Here is a 20,512-nt window from a genome sequence, read left to right on the forward strand (position 1 = left end):
ACTTGGATGAGGGAGTTGAAGGGTGGGTCAGTAAATTTGCAGATGATACGAAGATTGGTGGAGTTGTGGATAGTGAGGAGGGCTGTTGTCGTCTGCAAAGAGACATAGATAGGATGCAGAGCTGGGCTGAAAGGTGGAGTTTAACCATGACAAGTGTGAGGTTGTCCATTTTGGAAGGACAAATATGAATGCGGAATACAGGGTTAATGGTAGGGTTCTTGGCAATGTAGAGGAGCAGAGAGATCTTAGGGTCTATGTTCATAGATCTTTGAAAGTTGCCACTCAAGTGGATAGAGCTGTGAAGAAGGCCTATGGTGTGCTAGCGTTCATTAGCAGAGGGATTGAATTTAAGAGCCGTGAGGTGATGATGCAGCTGTACAAAACCTTGGTAAGGCCACATTTGGAGTACTGTGTGCAGTTCTGGTCACCTCATTTTAGGAAGGATGTGGAAGCTTTGGAAAAGGTGCAAAGGAGATTTACCAAGATGTTGCCTGGAATGGAGAGTAGGTCATACGAGGAAAGGTTGAGGGTGCTAGGCCTTTTCTCATTAGAACGGAGAAGGATGAGGGGCGACTTGATAGAGGTTTCTAAGATGATCAGGGGAATAGATAGAGTAGACAGTCAGAGACTTTTTCCCCGGGTGGAACAAACCATTACAAGGGGACATAAATTTAAGGTAAATGGTGGAAGATATAGGGGGGATGTCAGAGGTAGGTTCTTTACCCAGAGTGTAGTGGGGGCATGGAATGCACTGCCTGTGGAAGTAGTTGAGTCGGAAACGTTAGGGACCTTCAAGCGGCTATTGGATAGGTACATGGATTATGGTAGAATAATGGAGTGTAGATTAATCTTAAGGGCAGCACGGTAGCATTGTGGATAGCACAATTGCTTCACAGCTCCAGGGTCCCAGGTTCGATTTCGGCTTGGGCCACTGTCTGTGTGGAGTCTGCACATCCTCCCCGTGTTTGCTTGGATTTCTTCCGGGTGCTCCGGTTTCCTCCCACAGTCCAAAGATGTGCAGGTTGGGTGGATTGGCCATGATAAATTGCCCTTTGTGTCCAAAATTCTATGATCTATGATTAACCTAGGACAAATGTTCGGCACAACATCGTGGACCAAAGGGCCTGTTCTGTGCTGTATTTCTCTATGTTCTATGTTCCAAGTCCTGAAAGACGTGCTGTTAGGTGAATTGGACATTCTGAATTCTCCCTCTGTGTACCCGAACAGGTGACGGAGTGTGGAGACTAGGGGCTTTTCACAGTAACTTCACTGCAGTGTTAATGCAAGCCTACTTGTGACAATAATAAAGGTTATTACTGATCATTACTTTTCAAAAGAACAGTCAGAAAATTAAACCAATAAATGGAAAGGGAGTGGGGGTGGTAGAGACTGCCTCAAAATCCGAAGCTTGCTGTTCAGGACTCGACTCATGCCAAGGTAAATAGCACAGATGTATTTAAAGGGGAAGTTAGATAAACACCAAAATAAAGGAGAAAGAAATGGAAGGATAAGTCAATCGAGTTAGAAATAGTAAAGCTGCCAGAAACACAAATACCTTTTGGTCCCCACACATTCTAGATTAGGATGCCACAAATGAGTTTGCACCCTGTTCAAAACAGTACATTGGAAAAGCAGCTGACTGCACTGAAGATGTCCACCAAAATGTTAGTTAACCTTAGCAGATGGAGCATTAACGTTCACTCAGCCCCCAGAACGTGTAAACCAAAGAAAATAAACTTGCATTTAACTTCGCATTGTTTATGACCTCAGGACACCCCAAAGCATTTTACAGTCAATAAATTAGTCCTTCCTTTTTACAAGATTAGTTACTGTTGTAATGTAATCTAGGAATACTACACTGCTATGAGATGATGATAATCTTTATTGTCACAAGTAGGCTTACATTAACACTGCAATTAAGTTACTGTGAAAAGCCCCTAGTCGCCACATTCCGGCGCCTGTTCAGGTACACAGAGGGAGAATTCAGAATGTCCAATTCACCTAACAGCACGTCTTTCGGGACTGTGGGAGGAAACCGGAGCACCCGGAGGAAACCCCCACAGACACGGGCAGAACGTGCAGACTCCGCACAGACAGTGACCCAAGCCGGGAATCGAAACTGGGACCCTGGCGTCGTGAAGCAAAAGTGTTAACCACAGTGCTACCGTGCCGCCCATGATTTTAGTATCGAGACTGTAAACCGATTAATAAAGGAACTAGTAGGTCATTTTGCCCTCAAGGCCATCCCCACCTCTCAACAAGATCTTTCCTGATCTGTGACCTAATTCCATATATCCATCATCACAATAATGCTGCTGCAAGCTCATTGACCCGAAACATTAACTGTTCCCTCTCCAAACAGGTTGCGTACTTCCATAATTCATTTTTATTTCAGATGTCCAGTATCTGCAATATTTTGTCCTCATAAAGCAAGTCGTGAAAAGCTGCTGTCAAGTTGGGATTGTGTGTTTTCTTTTTCTCCCCCCTTCCATCTCGTTTCCCCACCCCAAAGATTTGCAGACAAGAGTGGACAGTGACCCAGTTGTGGGCCAGTTTAAGGTTTGGTTCGTTTCCGGTTACAGGTTTTGTTATTCATCCCTGGAGTTGGTGACAAGAAAAGGTTTTGTTTTGTGATTTAACGAAAACTAAATTTCGAGTACCCAATTAATTTTTCCCAATTAAGGGGCAATTTAGCGTGGCTAATCCACCTAGCCTGCACATCTTTGGGTTGTGGGGGCGAAACCCACGCAGACACGGGGAGAATGTGCAGACTTCACACGGACAGTAACCCAAAGCCGGGATCGAACCTGGGTACTCAGCACCCTGAGGTAGTGCTAACCACTGTGCCATGCCATCCCGTGTGATCTATTTTTAAACTGATTGGAGATGGGAATCATTTACCAGCATTCCCAGGCTAGGTACACTGCAACTGCGGAGAATAAATCCATCTCTACCTTGTCCTAGTCATTTGCCCCAACATCAAACCTCAGCATTCTGACGGCACATTTTCCAGATTTTCCCCATGTTTTCCTGTACCTGCTGAGCAATATTTTGGACACAGTCTAATGGGAATTAGATGGGAGACACCCGCGCCACATTGCACATTGACATTTTAAAGACACCCGCACATTGCCACACTCTTTCTCCTGGGAGCACATCCAGTAAAGCTCCACACTGGGTTATTAACAGCAACAAATCCCAATAGTTAAAAACAGCACAATGATTCACTGCATGAGGCACATAGCAAACAGAAAACATCCATATATACAACCGTAGGTTTATACAAGGCGTTGCCAAAACTTCAGCGAAACTGCACGGCCTTTCACAATACTTCTCAGCTTTATAGATTACCTGGAACTCCCTTTAACAAGCTGCTTCAGAGTCTCAAGGCCTTTCAGTCACGAAGAGAGGGAAGGTTATTGGAATGATGGCACATTCTCAGTCCACAGGAGTTTCATTTTGTAAAGTGATGACTTTGGCTTCTCAGCCTTGACTCTCTCGTACACAAGTTTAAAACTTATCTCAAGTGTTTAAAAAAAATACACTGCCCCAACATGTTTTTGTAGTCATTCTGAAACCACAAAGCAGGCGTGGTCAGGGTGAGATGTACAAAACTCAACATTAAAGCTGGATCATCTCCTCATTTTGTTATAATGACTGACTCAACTTGGAGGCGAACCAAGAAAATGGCTGAAATATTCTTCTCCAAAAGCGAAACATGATTTTTGCAGAAAGTTTCTATTTGTGCTCCACCAGTCGGCTTAACCAGCAAGGAGCCGAGCCTTATAGAAAGGAAGAGTTTGTAAGATGGAGTCAGAGTTTGTCAGCGGATGGAGCATTAAAGTTCACTCAGCCCCCAGCGGATCAACATCGGTTGAAATCAGGTGGTCTTGAACGGACAATGGTTCCACCGCCACTTTACCCAAGAGGTTCTCCTTCTTCCCATCTTAAGAACCCCCCCCCTCAAAGCTTTACAGACAGTGTGGAAAGTTACACTGTTGGAGGACAGACCAGGGTTCATTTCCTTTCCCATTATAGGTTCATTCTTCTGGTTTAGCTCAGTGGGCTAGACAGCGGGTTTGTGATGCAGAACAAGGCCAGCAGCGAGGGTTAAATTCCCGTACCAGCTGAGAATTCTGAATTCCCCCTCTGTACCCAAACAGGCGCCGCAATGTGGCGACTAAAAGCTTTTCACAGTAACTGCATTGCAGTGTTCATGAAAGCCGACATAGAACATAGAACAGTACAGCACAGAACAGGCCCTTCGGCCCTCGATGTTGTGCCGAGCAATGATCACCCTACCCAAACCCACATATCCACCCTATACCCGAATGTGACAATAAAGGTTAGTTATTTGGAGGCAGTAACGATAAATGGTTTTACTGGAGAGGAGCATTTAGATGCTGGGGATTGGAATAATTTCCCAACACTCTGCAACCGAGGAGAATAAATCTCTCTACTCTGTCCCAGTAATTTTCCCCATCAACACCCGGAGCAGGGTAGCACAGTGGTTAGCACTGTTGCTTCATAGCGCCAAGGTCCCAGTTTCGATTCCCGGCTTGGGTTACTGTCTGCGCGGAGTCTGCACGTTCTCTCCGTGTCTGCGTGGGTTTCCTCCGGGTGCTCCATTTTCCTCCTCCAGGTCCCGAAACACGTGCTTGTTAGATGAATTGGACATTCCGAATTCTCCTGGTGTACCCGAACAGGCGCCAGAATGTGGCGACGAGGGGCTTTTCACAGCAACTTCATTGCAGTGTTAATGTAAGCCTACTTGCAACACTAATAAAGATTATTACTCCAACTGTAACATTTTCCATTCTTTCCCTTGTATCCGAGTTCAATACACGCTCCAGGATTGGAGTATAAAGGCGGACTCTCCAATGCGGAAACAAGGGAGCGCCGCACTGTCAGGAGTCCTGTCTTTCGGATGAGGCATCACAGGGACACCTGTCCTGCCGTCTCAGGTGGATGGAGAAGATTCAATGGCACTACCTTGAAGAAAGTTGGCAGAGATTTCCCTGGTGTCCTGGGGCCTGTACTTATCCATTAACCAACATCACTAACTGATCATTAGCACACTGTTATTTGTAGGGAGCTTGCTGTGTGCAATTTGGTTGCTGCAATTCCTACGTTACAACAGAGATACACAATTCCAAAGTACTGCTGTGGCTCTCCAGTGCTTTTGGACACCCTGAGCTTGTGAAAGATGCAATATAAATGCAAATCTTTTTCTTTTATCTGGTCAGATTTTTTTGCTGATACTCATTGAAATGGCGACTGGACTTAAATGCAAGAAGGCACCTTTGGCAGAGTACTCCAGCAAGGCGGTTAAACACCTTCAGGAGGGCAAGGGGTGAAACAGCTGTGGCATCAAGCGCCCACTTGTGCAATTTGAACTTAAAAGTTTCCTTCAAGACCAAGTCTATCCAAGGTCAAACATTACAAAGATAACAACACCCAACCGGTCCATCCAGAACCCATGTGGTGGGTGTTCCTCAGGTTACACACAACTCAATTTTACTCTCTATTGAAGTCAGGACATAAAACCAGCGTTTTGGCTGACCCTGGCCCATTCACTAAGATTTCTATCTCCAATATAATAGTACTCTTTTTAGAATAATCTTTATTAGTGTCACAAGTAGGCTTACATTAACACTGCAATGAAGTTACTGAGAAAATCCCCTAGTCGCCACATTCCGGCGCCTGTTCGGGTACACGGAGGGAGAATTCAGAACGTCCAATTCACCTAACAGCACGTCTTTCGGGACTCGTGGAAGGAAACCGGAGCACCCGGAGGAAACCCACGCAGACACGGGGAGAACGTCTGTGCGGAGTCTGCATGGTGACCCAAGCCGGGAATCGAACCTGGGTGACTGCGACAGTGCTAACCGCTGTGCTACCGTACCGCCACTTGTCACCCTGTGTAATAGTATTCTCCCTCCGACATATCCCTGGTGTAAGAGCAGATTCTCTCTTTGCCATATCGTGTAACTGGTGGTGTGCAAGCAGTACAGAAACAAACAATAGCTTGTAGTCAAATTAACATTTTCAGTCATCCGATTAGTTTTAAAATTTCCTAAACCGGTGTGGGTTTGTAGCAGCTTTGCCACACGCCCCTCCCCCCCCCACACCAGGATGAAAGAAACATTGATGGTTGGTGAAATGGTGGCCTTTGCCTTCCAGACACCCAGCGTCAGCGTGAGCCCAATCCTGACCACTTCTCGATTTCGTCCCGACAATGTGTCTGACCCCAAGATCAGAAGAACGGCCACAATGGCACCAGACTGGCATCCTGCTATCCCCTTCAGCCATACTGCGGTCTGATTATGATGGCGAAATCAGTGTTACGTGAGATGCAACTGCGCGTTGTGGCTTCCTGTCTGCTTTGAAGTTGCTCCAACATGAATGGAGGCTTTTAATACTGGAGAATGAACTTCATTCATACCCCGAGCTACAATGAAAAGGACAGTACACCAAAAGAAATTGGCCCTTGTTGGAGTGACGCACTTTGGGTGGAATAGCTTATTTCAATGTCAGACGTTATTCAATCAGTTCAATCATGTACCTTTTTCAAAACAAAATGCAAGTCACATGAAAGAAAAGTAGTTTAATGTGCAACAATCTCCTGACAACTAGGCTTTGAAGAACGTATTGAACAGACTGCCGGATTTCACCATGCAATTATCATGTGTACACTATGTCGCAAAGCCATTTTAACTACAAACAAATTATATGTAACTGGTCTAGGAATTCAGGATACGAATGGTAGTCTGCTGGTGAATTTTCTGTGTTTTTTTTTTAAACTGCACGACTTGGCCAGTAAATTGAATTAGGCAACTTTAAAATAATCAGGTTACACTTAATTCTTTCTCTCAGAACATAGAAAAATACAGCACAGAACAGGCCCTTCGGCCCACGATGTTGTGCTGAACCTTTGTCCTAGATTAATCAGATTATCATAGAATTTACAGTGCAGAAGGAGGCCACTCGGCCCATCGAGTCTGCACCGGCTCTTGGAAAGAGCACCCTACCCAAACCCACACCTCCACCCCATCCCCAGTAACCCCACCCAACACGAAGGGCAATTTTGGACACTAAGGGAAATTTAGCACGACCAATCCACCTAACCTGCACGTCTTTGGACTGTGGGAGGAAACCGGAGCACCCGGAGGAAACCCACGCAGACACGGGGAGAACGTGCAGACTCCTCACAGAAATGGACAATTCATTCATTCATCCAGAAAACGGTGGTGTTTGGGGACGTGGGGGTGAGACGGTCATCAGGAACTCAGCAGAAACCCTCTTTGTATTTTCTTTAAAACTCGGACATGCACCTGCAGAGCCATGAACTAGGAGCTAGAAACTGGGGTTTGGCTGGGTAACTCTTCCTCGACTGCTCACCAGGAATGTGGAAAGTTAACAAAGTTAACAGTGAACTTGAAAATAAAACAACACGAGCATGCACCTCGAGGAATAATGAGATGCGATTTGCCCAGTATCAAAATTAGGAGTCTTGAGACATTGAGGTGAGAGTGGTCATATCAGAAACATTGTTCACCACAGATCAGTGGCGCTAGACAAATTAGAACAGGTAAGGAATTTGAGCAAGGTAGACAGCAAGATCCACAGAGGGATTTTGAACAGTATAATTGCTCACCCTATCAATGGGAAACAGGCTAGTTCTCCATCCAACAGTCAGACAAACCAGTTCCATCTGTAATCTGAGCCATGGAGTCTTGTTCCAGCTAACATTAGAGCCAGGGCAGATTTCAGATATTCTGCTGTAAAAGTCGCAGTTTCATGCCTTCGCTCAACCAGGGAGAGGCGTTTTCCTAGATTTAACCACCTAAGCGGTCTTGCTATTAGCTGGATTTGGCCGATAGTTACTGAAATGGGCCTGTTGTGAGATTTTGGGCCGAAGTTTTTATGGCGTGGATCCAATTGCTGTATGCATGGCCAGTGTGCGAACGAATGAGACGAGCTCAGGTAATTTTAGGTTGCATAAACGGGGGACACAAGGGGACAAGGCAGGGGTGCCGATGGCCCTCCGGGCCTCGGCTCAGTGGCCGGGGGAGTGTGCAGGGAGCGAAGGCTCCTTTGCCACCGTCTCCGAGAGTCCGGTGGTGGAGTCGACTGATCTGGAATGAGGAGGCACTTTAAATTTGGGGGGGGGGGGGGGGGTACTGAATTCTCCCTCTGTGTACCCGAACAGGCGCCGGAATGTGGCGACTAGGGGTATTTCACAGTAACTGCATTGCAGTGTTAATGTAAGCCTACTTGTGACAATAAAGATTATTATAAAAATAACCTCAGTTGTACGGGAATTGAACCCACGCTGTTGACCTGGCTCTGCATCACAAACCAGCTGCCTAAACCGACCCCTGGTTATTAGTACAGACATGCATCAAATTATCTCTTTGTATGATGTAAATTTCTAATGACTGTGCAAGAGCACAAATCACTCTCACTTTGAAAAGCAACCTAAACATGCAAGTTAGGGCTCAAACTGAAATGTGAGTCACTGTGATGTAGGCACCCCCTAAAGCTTCTTCCCCAATTCAACATTTTACCTCCTTTCAAAGGACACGTTCGCTGATCAAAAGGCTGATTACAGCCTTTCAGCAGGAGTTCAACTTCGATTCTGAAGTGGTGCCAATCAAACAGCAAGCTGTACTCTTTCCACATTTGTGTTTCATTTTCCCTCCACCCCCCCCCCCCCCCATGTCTCAGGCAAGACAAAACTAGCCCGGCTTCGGAGCAGAGTAACAGCGTTAAAAAAAACAGCAAAAGTAGAACTCGTCATAATGCAAGGGGGAAAACAAACACCATCATCCACCATTCATTGGCCCCCACCTGGATACAGGGTCAGTTAAGTTGCTAACACTCAACACTGAGCTTTCTGGCAAGCTAAGAGGATATCAGCTGGGCAACCTAGAACATAGAACTGCACAGCACAGTACAGGCCCTTCGGCCCACGATGTTGTGCCCAGCTAGTCTGAAACTAAGATCAAATCAACCCACTCCCAATCATTCTAGTGCACTCCGCATGTCTATCCAATAACCGCTTGAAAGTTCCTAAAGTGTCCGACTCCACTACCATAACTGGGAGTGCGTTCCACGCCCCAACCACTCTCTGAGTAAAGAACCTACCTCTGACATCCCTCCTATATCTTCCACCATGAACCTTATTGTTATGCCCCCTTGTAACAGCCACCACATCTTCAATTAAATAGCAAAATAGAAGCTTCCCTACCCCGTTACATATCCCAGACAACTAAAAGGTCCATGGCAGGGCAGCACGGTGGTACAGTGGTTAGCATTGTTGCCTGCGGCGCTGAGGACCCGGGTTCGAATCCCGCTCTGGGTCACTGTCTGTATGGAGTTTGCACATTCTCCCCGTGTTTGCGTGGGTTTCGCCCCCACAACCCAAAGATGTGCAGGGTAGGTGGATTGGCCAGGATTGGCCCCTTAATTGGATAAAATAATTGGGTACTCTGAATTTTTAAATTTTTTTTTTATTTAAAAAAAAAGTCCATGGCACTTAATGAGGCAAATGACTGACACGGTAATAAGGAGTAGGTCATAATGGGTGGGATTCTCTGGCCCATCAGCCAGCCAATGGGGTCTCCCATTGTGGGCAGCCCCACGCCGTCGGGAAATCCCCGGGCGTGGGTGCGCTGCCGGCAAAACGGAGAATCCCGCCAGCGGAGAATCCAGCTCACAGTCTCTCAACCCTGCTCCACCGTTCAATGTCATGTCTCATCTTCTATACCACTTCCTGCACTCTGCCCACATATCCCCCATTTCCATAGAACCACAAATCTATCGATCTCAGTTTTGAATATGCTCAATGACTGAGCATTCAGCCCTCTGAAGGTCGAGAAATTCAAAGATGGACAACTCTCCAAGCGAAGAAATTTCTTCAGTCCTAAATGGTCGATCCCTTCTCCGGAGATCTTGAAGCCTTTGTTCTGGATTCCCCCGCCTGGGGAACCAATCTCTCGGCGACTGCTATATCATTGCCTGCTCCAGATTTCATATAGTTTAATGAGATCACCTCTCAACTTCTAAGTTCCAGTGTGTGTGTAGGACCATTTTACTCAACTTCTCCTTGTAAAGAACAGATACAGGCCCTTCGGCCCTCCAAGCCAGTACTGGTCATGATACTACCCTTAGCCTAAACCCTCAGCACTTACTTGTGTAGGGGCCCCTCAAATCCTTCTAGTTACATAAACATTAAAATCAAAAAGATGTCCGAACATACCAAAAGCTCAGGTCAAAGAGAATGGTGACAATTTAATTTTTTTTTTATTTGAAGTTCCCAATTAATTTTTTTTCCCCAATTAAGGGGCAATTTAGCGTGGCCAACCCACCTACCCTGCACATCTTTGGGTTGTGGGGGCGAAACCCACGCAAACACGGGGGGAGAATGTGCAAACTCCACACGGACAGTGACCCAGAGTCGGGATCGAACCCGGTTCCTCGGCGCTGTGATGCAGCAATGCTAACCACTTTGCCCCCGTGCTGTCCAGAAAGGTGGGGTTTGTCATAAAGAGGAACGTGATCATTGCTGCTTTATTTCAATAGCTAGGAGTGACAACAAGCAGTCAACTTGACTTCAGGAGATTTGCCGAGGGTGTCTCACAAGGAAGGAGGCGCTTTAAAAGAATCTTAAATTAATTCCGTCTTCCCAAGTGATTTTTGATGATTCAAGCACAAGAACAGAATGCTCCCTAACCACAGGACCTTCCTGGTTGAGATTATTTGGTACTCTGTAGGAACACACTTCACTGGAAAAATTGCAGCAATAAACCTCAAGGTCTAAATCCACAGCTAGAGTTTAGATCCAATGATAGTACAAGCTTTTACAGTTATCTTAAAACTGTGTTTGAAATATATCTCAGGATTATCCTGTTAAGTCATTAAAACATTTGCACGCTGCTCCCCTGTGCATATCCTACTTAACTTTGCTTCTTTAAAAAACATAATTACCTACACCCTTATTAACTACATCTATGGGGTAGCAGGGCAGCACAGTGGTTAGCACTGCTGCCTCACGGCGTCGAGGACCCGGGTTCAATCTTGGCCCGGGACAGTGTGTGTGGAGTTTGCACATTCTCCCCATGTCTGCGTGGATCTCATCCCCCACAACCCAAAGATGTGCAGGGTAGCTGGATTGGCCAGGCTAAATTGCCCCTTAATTGGAAAAAATGAATTGGGTACAGTAAAAATTTATTTTTAAAAATTAACTCTACCTGTTTGGTAATCTGTAATCCAATATTCTATGCCAGTTTTCCCTATTTTCTTCATGCATCACCATTTGAGACACTAGTTTCACTTACTTGATTAGTTTCTGAAGTCAGTTGGAGAGAGGCACGCAGCACATAGATCAAATGGGATGGGACCAAACAACAGAATTTGAAGGGAGGAACCAAGTCTTCAAAACCCGCCACACTCTACCGCATGGACTAGGAGGGAGACTTAAGGAGATGCAGGATCGAGTCAAATCAGCCTGTGGTTGATTTGAGCGAGACTGATGGTATGTGCAATGCCCGATCCTAGGGATTGGTGTTATTATTTCCTAGCCGTTAAGTCTTCTTTTGGAAGCTTTGGCTGTGCACCAGCTGTGCAGGTTCATACAAGGCCGAGCGCGTAATCTCGTGCGAAAATCTGAAGGGCGAGCTCGGGTTATTTGTACAATCATATTCAATCCTCGACATTAAATCTTTGCAGGTTCAGAAGTTAAGTACTCTCCGCCCTGTGCAGGATAGAAAATGCCTCTTATTTCCGTCAAGGCCTAAATAATTAGATCCTTCCTGTTCTGACCGCCCTGCACTGTGGTCAAGTTTAAAGCAGGGTCATGATGATTGGTGATGACACTCAGTGTCATCAGACCCATTATGCAGCTGTGACTCAAGTTCCTCCCAAGATATAAAAGCATATATTTAATTTAAATGAAAGCCATGTGGGTTAAGGAGCTGCAGGATTGAGTCAGTCAACTGAAGAGTCAGCACACTTACAGGATTATCATTGCAGCCTGAGTCACATAATGTATTGTCGCATGCTACCCACAAACAGAAGAATAACCCAGGTAGGTGGAGATCACACGAGCCCAGAGGAAACGTAGCAACATCTAAAACAAGAACCCTTGGCCAAGTATCAGAGCGGAGGAAAACAAAAAGAGGGTGAGAACGAGAGAGAAGGAGCAGTGGAAACTGAGAGAAACAGCTGTGAAAAAAGTATCAGTCTGCGTCAGACCAAAGGCTGGAATGATAGCAAGCGGCTCGATAGAAATCCTAGCTGTTCTTGTAGTAAGCAGGCATTACAGAAGTATAGGTTTGCCAGCACTAAGTAGTACAGATGAGAAAGCAGCACAATAGGAGGCTACAGCATCTTTAGATGCAGTGTGGTGGGGTGTTTGAGGGAATGTGTGAAAACAAACTAACCAGTGTTCCGACCCAGCAGTGCTAAATACTTGTTGGAAACAATTATTTTCTTTCTTTAAATTGGTAAAAATTCAATTTAAGAATAGTTTGAGCTTTTTCTCTTTACTGCGGATTGAAAGATTACACATTGCATCTCGGTTTACATCGAAATGAAAGTCTTGTCTGTCCTTCCCCTTTGGAGCAACTCAAAAGAAAGCACAGTGAAAGCACAACGGTGTGATCTGCAGCTGCAAGCCAGAGTGTATTCATGTTCCATTTGAATGGACCACATCACCACTGCCAATTTGGCCTGTGGAAGTTTCACAACTGACCCCACGGTCATGCTTTCAAGTGAGCCGGGCAGCACGGTGGCGCAAGCGGTTAGCACTGCTGCCTCACGGTGCCGAGGTCCTAGGTTCGATCCCGGCTCTGGACCATTGTCCGTGTGGAGTTTGCACAGTCTGTGTGGAGTTTCCGCATTCTCCCTGTGTCTGCGTGGGTTTCGCCCCCACAATCCACCACCAGCGTAGGTGGATTGGCCACGCTAAATTGCCCCTCAATTGGAAACAATGAATTGGATACTCTAAATTTATTTTTTTTATAAAATGCTTTCAAGTGAGCTTGTGGAATTCACCTCAAAACAGGACATCAGTGAGATTAGAAGCTATCCGTTCACTGGCAACGCGCACCGCATCTAGATCACTGCCGTCACCGAGCATCATTCGGGATTCCAAAGGAATTCTCAGAATCCAACAAGCAGATCAGGTGGCCAAGGTGGAGGCAAAGACAGCTCTTTAGAAAATTAATACTCGTACAAACTCGAGACCTTCGAAAAATAAAAGCTACATTTTGCACCATCTGTTAAAAAGATACGCATTTTCGTGCAGTAAATATTTTCCAGAGTTTGCATTAAATTACTGCAAAATGTGCAAGAGTTTCCTATTTAATGCTTTTATTACAATGCTTGGCATTGACTAAAACACATCTCATCAGGGAGTAAACTTACAGTTGGATCGTAAACTGAGAGTTGGAACAGGAGGGGGAATGGGCTGAATGGCCTTTCTCCCCCGCAACTGGATTTCCTCTTGCGTTTCTGGCAAACGCTGCTTCATAATAAACTTTCACACAAAACCAAACAAATTGATTGCCGAATAGATTTGTGACAACAATTTGTTACAGTAAGGTTTAATCATTGATGCAAAAACAGTTGGAGTCACCCTTGTGGTTGTTGGAGGTCAGTCATCTTGGTCCTGGGACAACACTGCAGGAGTTCCTCAGGGTAGTGTCCTAGGCCCAACCATCTTCAGCTGCTTCAATGACTTCCTTCCAACAAAGTCAGATGTGGGGATATTTGCAGACAACTGCACAATGTTCAGCATCATTCGCGACTCCTCAAGACAATGACGCAGTCCACGTGTAAATACAGCAAGACCCGGACAATATTCACGCTTGGGCTGATAAGTGGCAAGTAACATTTGAGCCACACAAGTGCCAGGTAATGACCATCTCCAATCGGAGAAAATTAAACCATCGTCCCATTACACTCATTATACTATGGCCACTGAATTTCTCACTATCAACATCCTGGGGGAGGGGGGTTACCATTGACCAGAAATTGAACTGGGACAAGCCATATTAATACTGTGGCTACAAGAGGTCAGAGGCGAGGAATCCTGTAGAGAGGAATTCACCTCCTGAACCCCCAAAGCCTGTCCACCATCTACAAGGCACATCAGGAGTGTGATGGAATACTCTCCACTTGCCTGGGTGAGTGCAGCTCCAACAACACTCAAGAAGCTCGACACCATCCAGGACAAAGCAGCCCCGCTTGATTGGCAGCCCAGCCACAAACATTCACTTCCCCCACCACCAATGAACAGTGGGCACCGTACAATGTACATCTACAAGATGCACTGCAGGAACTCACCAAGGCTTGTTATGCAGCACCTTCTAAACCCACTACCATCTAGAAAGACAAGGGTAGCAAATACATGGGAACACCGGCACCTGGAAATTCCCTTCCAAGTCACTCACCATCCTGACTTGGAAATATATCGCCGTTCCTTCACTGTTGCTGGGTCAAAATCCTGGAACTCGCTCCTGAACAGCACTGTGGGTGCAGCTACACCCAGAGGGACTGGGCAACAAATGCTGGGCAGGCCAACAATGGCCACATCCCATAAAAATTTATTTTAAAAGTCTGGATCCCAAACATTTTGCAAGTTTTCATAATGATAGCGGTTAGGGTTCGCTTATACTTAATAATTCACATTTGCAGGTCAAACTTAGGAAGTATTTTTTCTGGGCTCTTATTTTTCCATATATATTTCACCCAAATTTCTCCCCACTTCCTCTCCAGAAAGTGTTGCCGTCTACCAGGCTCATTCTGCTACTCGGAGTGACCATCATTCACAGGCGAGCAACAAAAATTGAGCAAAGATACAGGGTGGGATTCTCCGACCCCCCCCTGCCGGGTGGGAGAATCGGCAGGGATTGGCGTGAATCCCACCCCCGCCGTCTACTAATTCTCCCGCACCCCCAAAACCCGGCCCGGCGTGAGTCGCGCGGCCTGCCTCGGAGAATGGCGGGGTCTGGCGCGACTCAATGGGCGCCAGGGCTGCCCGAAATCTCCAGTCCACGATGGGCCGAAGTCCCGCCCGTCTGTTGCCAGTCCCGCCGGCGTAAATTAGAGTAGGTCCGGCGGGACATGGCGGCGCGGGCGGGCTCCGGGGTTCTTGGGGGGGGGGGGGGGGGGATGGGAGGGATCTGGCCCCGGGAGGTGGTGCCCCCACGGTGACCTGGCCCGCGGTTGGGGCCCACCGATCTGCGGGCAGGCCTGTGCCGTGGGGGCACTCTGTTGTTCCGCACCGGAGGCTGTGGTCCTCCGCCATTCCCGGTGGGGAAGCGAATCTCAATGGGCATGCGCGGAGATGACGCCAGCATGCGCTGGCGCTCCCGTGCATGCACCGACTCGCGCCGGCCAGCGGAGGCCCTCTGCCACCAGTTGGCGTGGCGCCAAGCCCCTTTCCCGCCAGCCGACGGGGCGCCAACCACTCCAGGGCGGGCCTAACCCCTGAAGGTGCGGAGGATTCCCCATCTTTGGGGCGGCGCGACGCCGGAGTGGTTCAAGCCATTCCGTCCCACCGGGACCCCCCGCCCCGCCGGGTAGGCGTGAATCCCGCCCACAGTAGTGAAAACCAATTAGGGGAAAGTTATTTAAGAATTATGGCAGGGCCAAATTAATATCCATAATTTAAGCAAAAAATATCTGGGTTAATTACAGTAACTATTAGATTAGTTTAACAGCCAAGATTATTAATAGCCCATGGCAATATCTATGACAAGCAAATTAGTTTACTGCATTCGCAAAACGTTACTCCAAAGCATTGGCATACAATTTCAGTTGCACAAGATGTTATTGAGAACAGTAGTTCTGATAATATGGAGCTAATTCACAGGAACGCATCAGAATAAATGCCAGTTTTTATGCTGAATAAACATGGCCAGGACACGGTTTGAATCGGCTTTGTCAGTAACTAACCCTGGGTTTTCAGATACTATAATATTGAAAGTGATGATACCTGCGGGGGTTCCCATCTTCGTGAGGTGGGATAATGACCACCTTCACAGTCACGGATGTCCTCAGGAGATCAATCATCTGGTCATGGGTCAGAGTTACTATAGCCACCTTGCAAATTTCCACCAATCTGCTTCCCTGTCTCAGTCCAGCTTGCCAAGCGAATCCATATTCTTCCACCTCCGCCACTGTGCCATCATATTTGACGTGGAACCCAAGTTGCCCAAGTCCGTTCCTCCGCAGAGTCATGTCAACAGTTTCACATCCTTCCGTCACAATCTGGGGATCAAAGGCGAATAAATAAAACTAAGCACACATGGCTCAATAATCTTCCACCTATGTCAAACTAACAAAAAAAGGCAGCTGCTATGGGGAAAAAGCGTGAAAAGAAACCACAGAGGCATCCAATGACAAGGGCACTTAAAAGATGCAATGGACCAGGTCTACCTTCAATTATATGGTTCAATTATATGGTTGCAAGACAGAACGGCAGTGGCTTAGTGGTATTGTCGCTGGACTAGTAACCCAGAGGCCCAGGATTCCAACCCCACCACGGCAGATGGTGAAATGGGAATTCAATAAAAATCTGGGATTAAAAGTTTAATGATGACGATGAAACCGATGTCGTAAAAACCCATCTGGTTCACTAACGTCCTTTCGGAAAGGAAATCTGTGTCCTGACCTGGTCTGGCCGACATTGGACTCCAGACCCACAGCAATGTGGTCGACCCTTAATTTCCCTCAGGCATGAGCAATAAAGGGCAGCACGGTGGCACAGTGGGTTAGCCCTGCAGCCTCACGGCGCCGAGGTCCCAGGTTCGATCCTGGCTCTGGGTCACTGTCCGTGTGGAGTTTGCACATTCTCCCCGTGTCTGCGTGGGTCTCACCCCCACAACCCAAAGATGTGCAGGGTAGGTGGATTGGCCACGCTAAATTGCTGCTTAATTGCAAAAAATGAATTGGGTACGCTAAATTTATAAAACAAAAGCTATGAGCAATAAATGTTGGTCACTGTCTGCAATGCCCAAATCCCATGAACAAATATTGAAACAAACTGGACAAAATGTTGAAAGTCAGCATTGTTGGACACTAATTGAGATCAATGGATTTAAGGATTTAGAAAATTCTTTTATAAAATTTAGAGTATCCAGTTAATTTATTTCCAATTAAGGGGCAATTTAGCCTGGCCAATCCACCTACCCAGCACATCTTTGGGTTGTGGGGGCGAAACCCGCACAGACACGGGGAGAATGTGCAAACTCCACACGGACAGTGAACCGGGGCCGGGATCCAACCTGGGACCTCGGCGCCGTGAGGTTGCAGTGCTAACCCACTGCGCCACAGGGTAACTTTCATGTCTTATGCATAACGCAAATCACTGAGGTTCAAAGGAAGTCTTCTGCCCAAAATACTTCAACATTTTTGTAGGAAAGAAAACCCACAGATATGAATTGTATTCAGCCTGAAGTATGCGTTCTCCAAGGTTGGATAACTCATGACTATTGAGGACTCGGCTGAAATGGTGATTTGCTATTTAAATTAAGCAGGTGGTAAGACACAAGAGATGGACCAGGTTTATCTTCAAACACTGTTCAAGGAGAATGTAATAGCGGAGCCAAGGACACCAGTGAAGCTCCAAGTTTGATCCCAGATCTAAGCTGCTGGCCAAACTCCGATGAGGCCTGACACATTTATAATAATAACTTTATTAGTGTCACAAGTGGGCTTTCATTAATACTGCAATTATGTTACTGTGAAAAGCCCCTAATCGCCACACTCACGGCTCCTGTTCCGGTACACCAAGGGAGAATTCAGAATGGCAAATTCACTTAACAAGCACGTCTTTCGGGACTTGTGGGAGGAAACCGGAGCACCCGGAGGAAACCCGCGCAGACACGGGGCGAACGTGCAGACTCCGCACAGATAGTGACCCAAGCCAGGAATCGAACCCGAGACCCTGGCGCTGTGAAGCTACAGTGCTTACCACTGTGCCACCGAACCGCCATGACACCAAGATGAGTTTTGTAACATCGCAGCTTTCACTTTGCCTTGCCTCAGCTCATCAGCTGCTTACCTCTAGACTGGACTATTCCAGAATCTGGCTGGATGGCCTTCCCTATTTGGTCCTCCAAGCCTCAGCTCAGCCAAACCTCTGCTGGCCATGGAGCAAGTTTCACCAAGTCCCGTTCATCCATCACCCGTGTTCACTGGCCCACCTGGGCTCCCAATTAAGCTACACCTGGATGTTTAAATTCTCATCATTGCTTCCCTTCTCATTCCCGTCTTTGCAATTGTCCAGCCCCACAACCCTCCACCTTATCTCCATTCCTCACTTTGGGCTCTTGAGCGTTCCCAATTTTAATCCCTCACCATTGATGACAATGCCTTCAGTTGCCTGGACCCATACTCTGGAATTTCTTCGCTAAACCTCTCAGCCTCTTTACACCTCCTGAAAACGGATCTCATGGACCATGAAGCTTTTGGTCATCCACCCAGACATCTCGTTACATAGAACTTAGAACATACAGTGCAGAAGGAGGCCATTCGGCCCATCGAGTCTGCACTGACCCACTTAAGGCCTCACTTCCACCCTATCCCCATAACCCAATAACCCCTGCTAACCTTTTTTGGACACCAAGGGCAATTTTAGCATGTCCAAGCCACCTCACCTGCCAGTCTTTGGACTGTGGGAGGACTCCGCACAGACAGTGCCCCAGCGGGGAATCGAACCTGGGACGCTTGCGCTGACCCTGAAGCCACAATTGTAGCCACTTGTGCTACCGTGCTGCCCTATATTAATGAAACTGCACCAAGGCAAGCCAGAAATAGTTTTTAAATGCAAAACTATTTTAAGAAAATACATTCTAAACTGCCGTCTGATTGTGCTGACTTAGGTATAGTTTTATCTTCAAGAATATGTAAATGGGCCTGAGCAGAAACCCGAGCAAAAGCTTCAATGCAGATTACTCCCACAATTTACCAATTGAAAACAAACAGAAACTCTTGGCCCACATGTTAGCATCACTAAACTCTATCCCTCCAACTCTGCAATACCGCATGTCTCCACTACAATGTGGCCACTCTTTTATTATCTCTAGACTAGATCATCTCCAGATTGGATTTCTCCTACGTGGTTTAGTGGCAGATTGTTTGTTACCATTCCTGTGAAGTTTCTTGGGACGTTTTATCATGTTAAAAGGCGCGATATAAATACAAGTTGCCGCTGTTTTACTTACCTTCAACCGTTGAACAATTTCCTTTATGTCATCCACATTCTCCTCCAACATTCTTATAAATATGTAGTCCCCTCTCCCATGGAAAATTTTGATTGTGGATGAATCAGGAGTCCAGCCTATTACATCCCCACTAAAGCAGTTGAACACCACCTCCTTGGTGCCTTGCTCAATAACAACAACAAACTCATTGGAGATTCCGAGAATGCACTCCACCTCGACTCCCTGGCTGTAATCCTGCGCGTAAACCTGCCACGTGATGGCTCCGGCGCTGCACAGCTCGGCCCCCACCCGGGGCTTCGTTTTCTCCTTCTTTTTAGCGGTCAGTAATATGAGGTTAAACTTTCCAGTCGATTCCACGGGGGTGCTGGTGACGCTGTTTTCCGCCAGGTCCTTCAAGTATTCCTGCCGCGTCCGAGTGGCCATGGCGTGAAACTTCTCCGACTTGTGCGCTGCGTTCTCGCCGTTGATGACCTTGGCCAGCAGAAAGTCTCGGAAAACGTCAGACTTGCTGAAAGTGAAGCCGTCTGGTATGGGCGGCCCGAAGAGTGGGACGTCCTTGGACCTGGTTACTGCCACACTGTTGGAATAAAGCAAACCAAATTTTAGAACAATAAATATTGCTCCTTCATTTAAATTTCTCCACAGAGGCCGACTCCTGGGTGGGGTATGGTCCCCTCATCCTCTAAGCCCTCACTCGAATGTCCTTTCTATCCACATCTCATGCACGAGACTAGGCTTTCAATGCTATCAGGGCCTTCTGACTATTGTGGGGGTCACCAACATTCGGCCCCGTCTTGCCTACTGCCTAGAGCCCCTACACTGACAAGCAATGGAGCAACTTGATACCGAACAGCTGTTACCATGCCCCAGCGTGAACAGGCCCCAAGACCAATTTTGTTTTTTTTATTTTAGCGTGGCCAATCCACTTAACCTGCACATCTTTGGGTTGTGGGGGTGAGACCCACGCAGACACGGGGAGAATGTGCAAACTCCACACGGACAGTGACCCAGGGCCGGGATTCAAACCTGGATCCTCAGCGCCACAGGCAGCAGTGCTAACCACTGCGCCACCAGGCTGCCCCCTAAGACCTATTTTAACACCCAAACCTTTGCTTCAGCTGATGTCAGCGGAGTCAGCGCAGAATAAGAAAGGGAGCTGCTTTTCTGTATTTTCAAAAAAAAAGTTATTTCCTTTCTTAAAAGTTACAAAGCCAACGTGGATATCGCATGTCCTTAATCCAGCTCCTTGTTCTCAAAATACAAATTCAAATGGA

The 20,512-nt window shown here is 46.9% G+C and overlaps 1 protein-coding gene across 1 annotated transcript in view; it reads right to left on the reverse strand.

The window, feature by feature from the left end:
- Nucleotides 1-20,512, reverse strand: part of sipa1l3 (signal-induced proliferation-associated 1 like 3) — a 241,529-nt gene that overhangs the window by 76,488 nt on the left and 144,529 nt on the right. Inside the window, 2 exon segments of the mRNA XM_038786044.1 lie at nucleotides 16,007-16,281; nucleotides 19,239-19,815. Coding sequence (XP_038641972.1) covers nucleotides 16,007-16,281; nucleotides 19,239-19,815 — 852 coding nt within the window.

Source organism: Scyliorhinus canicula, chromosome 27 (assembly GCF_902713615.1).
Source record: "Scyliorhinus canicula chromosome 27, sScyCan1.1, whole genome shotgun sequence".
Classification (NCBI taxonomy): domain Eukaryota; kingdom Metazoa; phylum Chordata; class Chondrichthyes; order Carcharhiniformes; family Scyliorhinidae; genus Scyliorhinus; species Scyliorhinus canicula.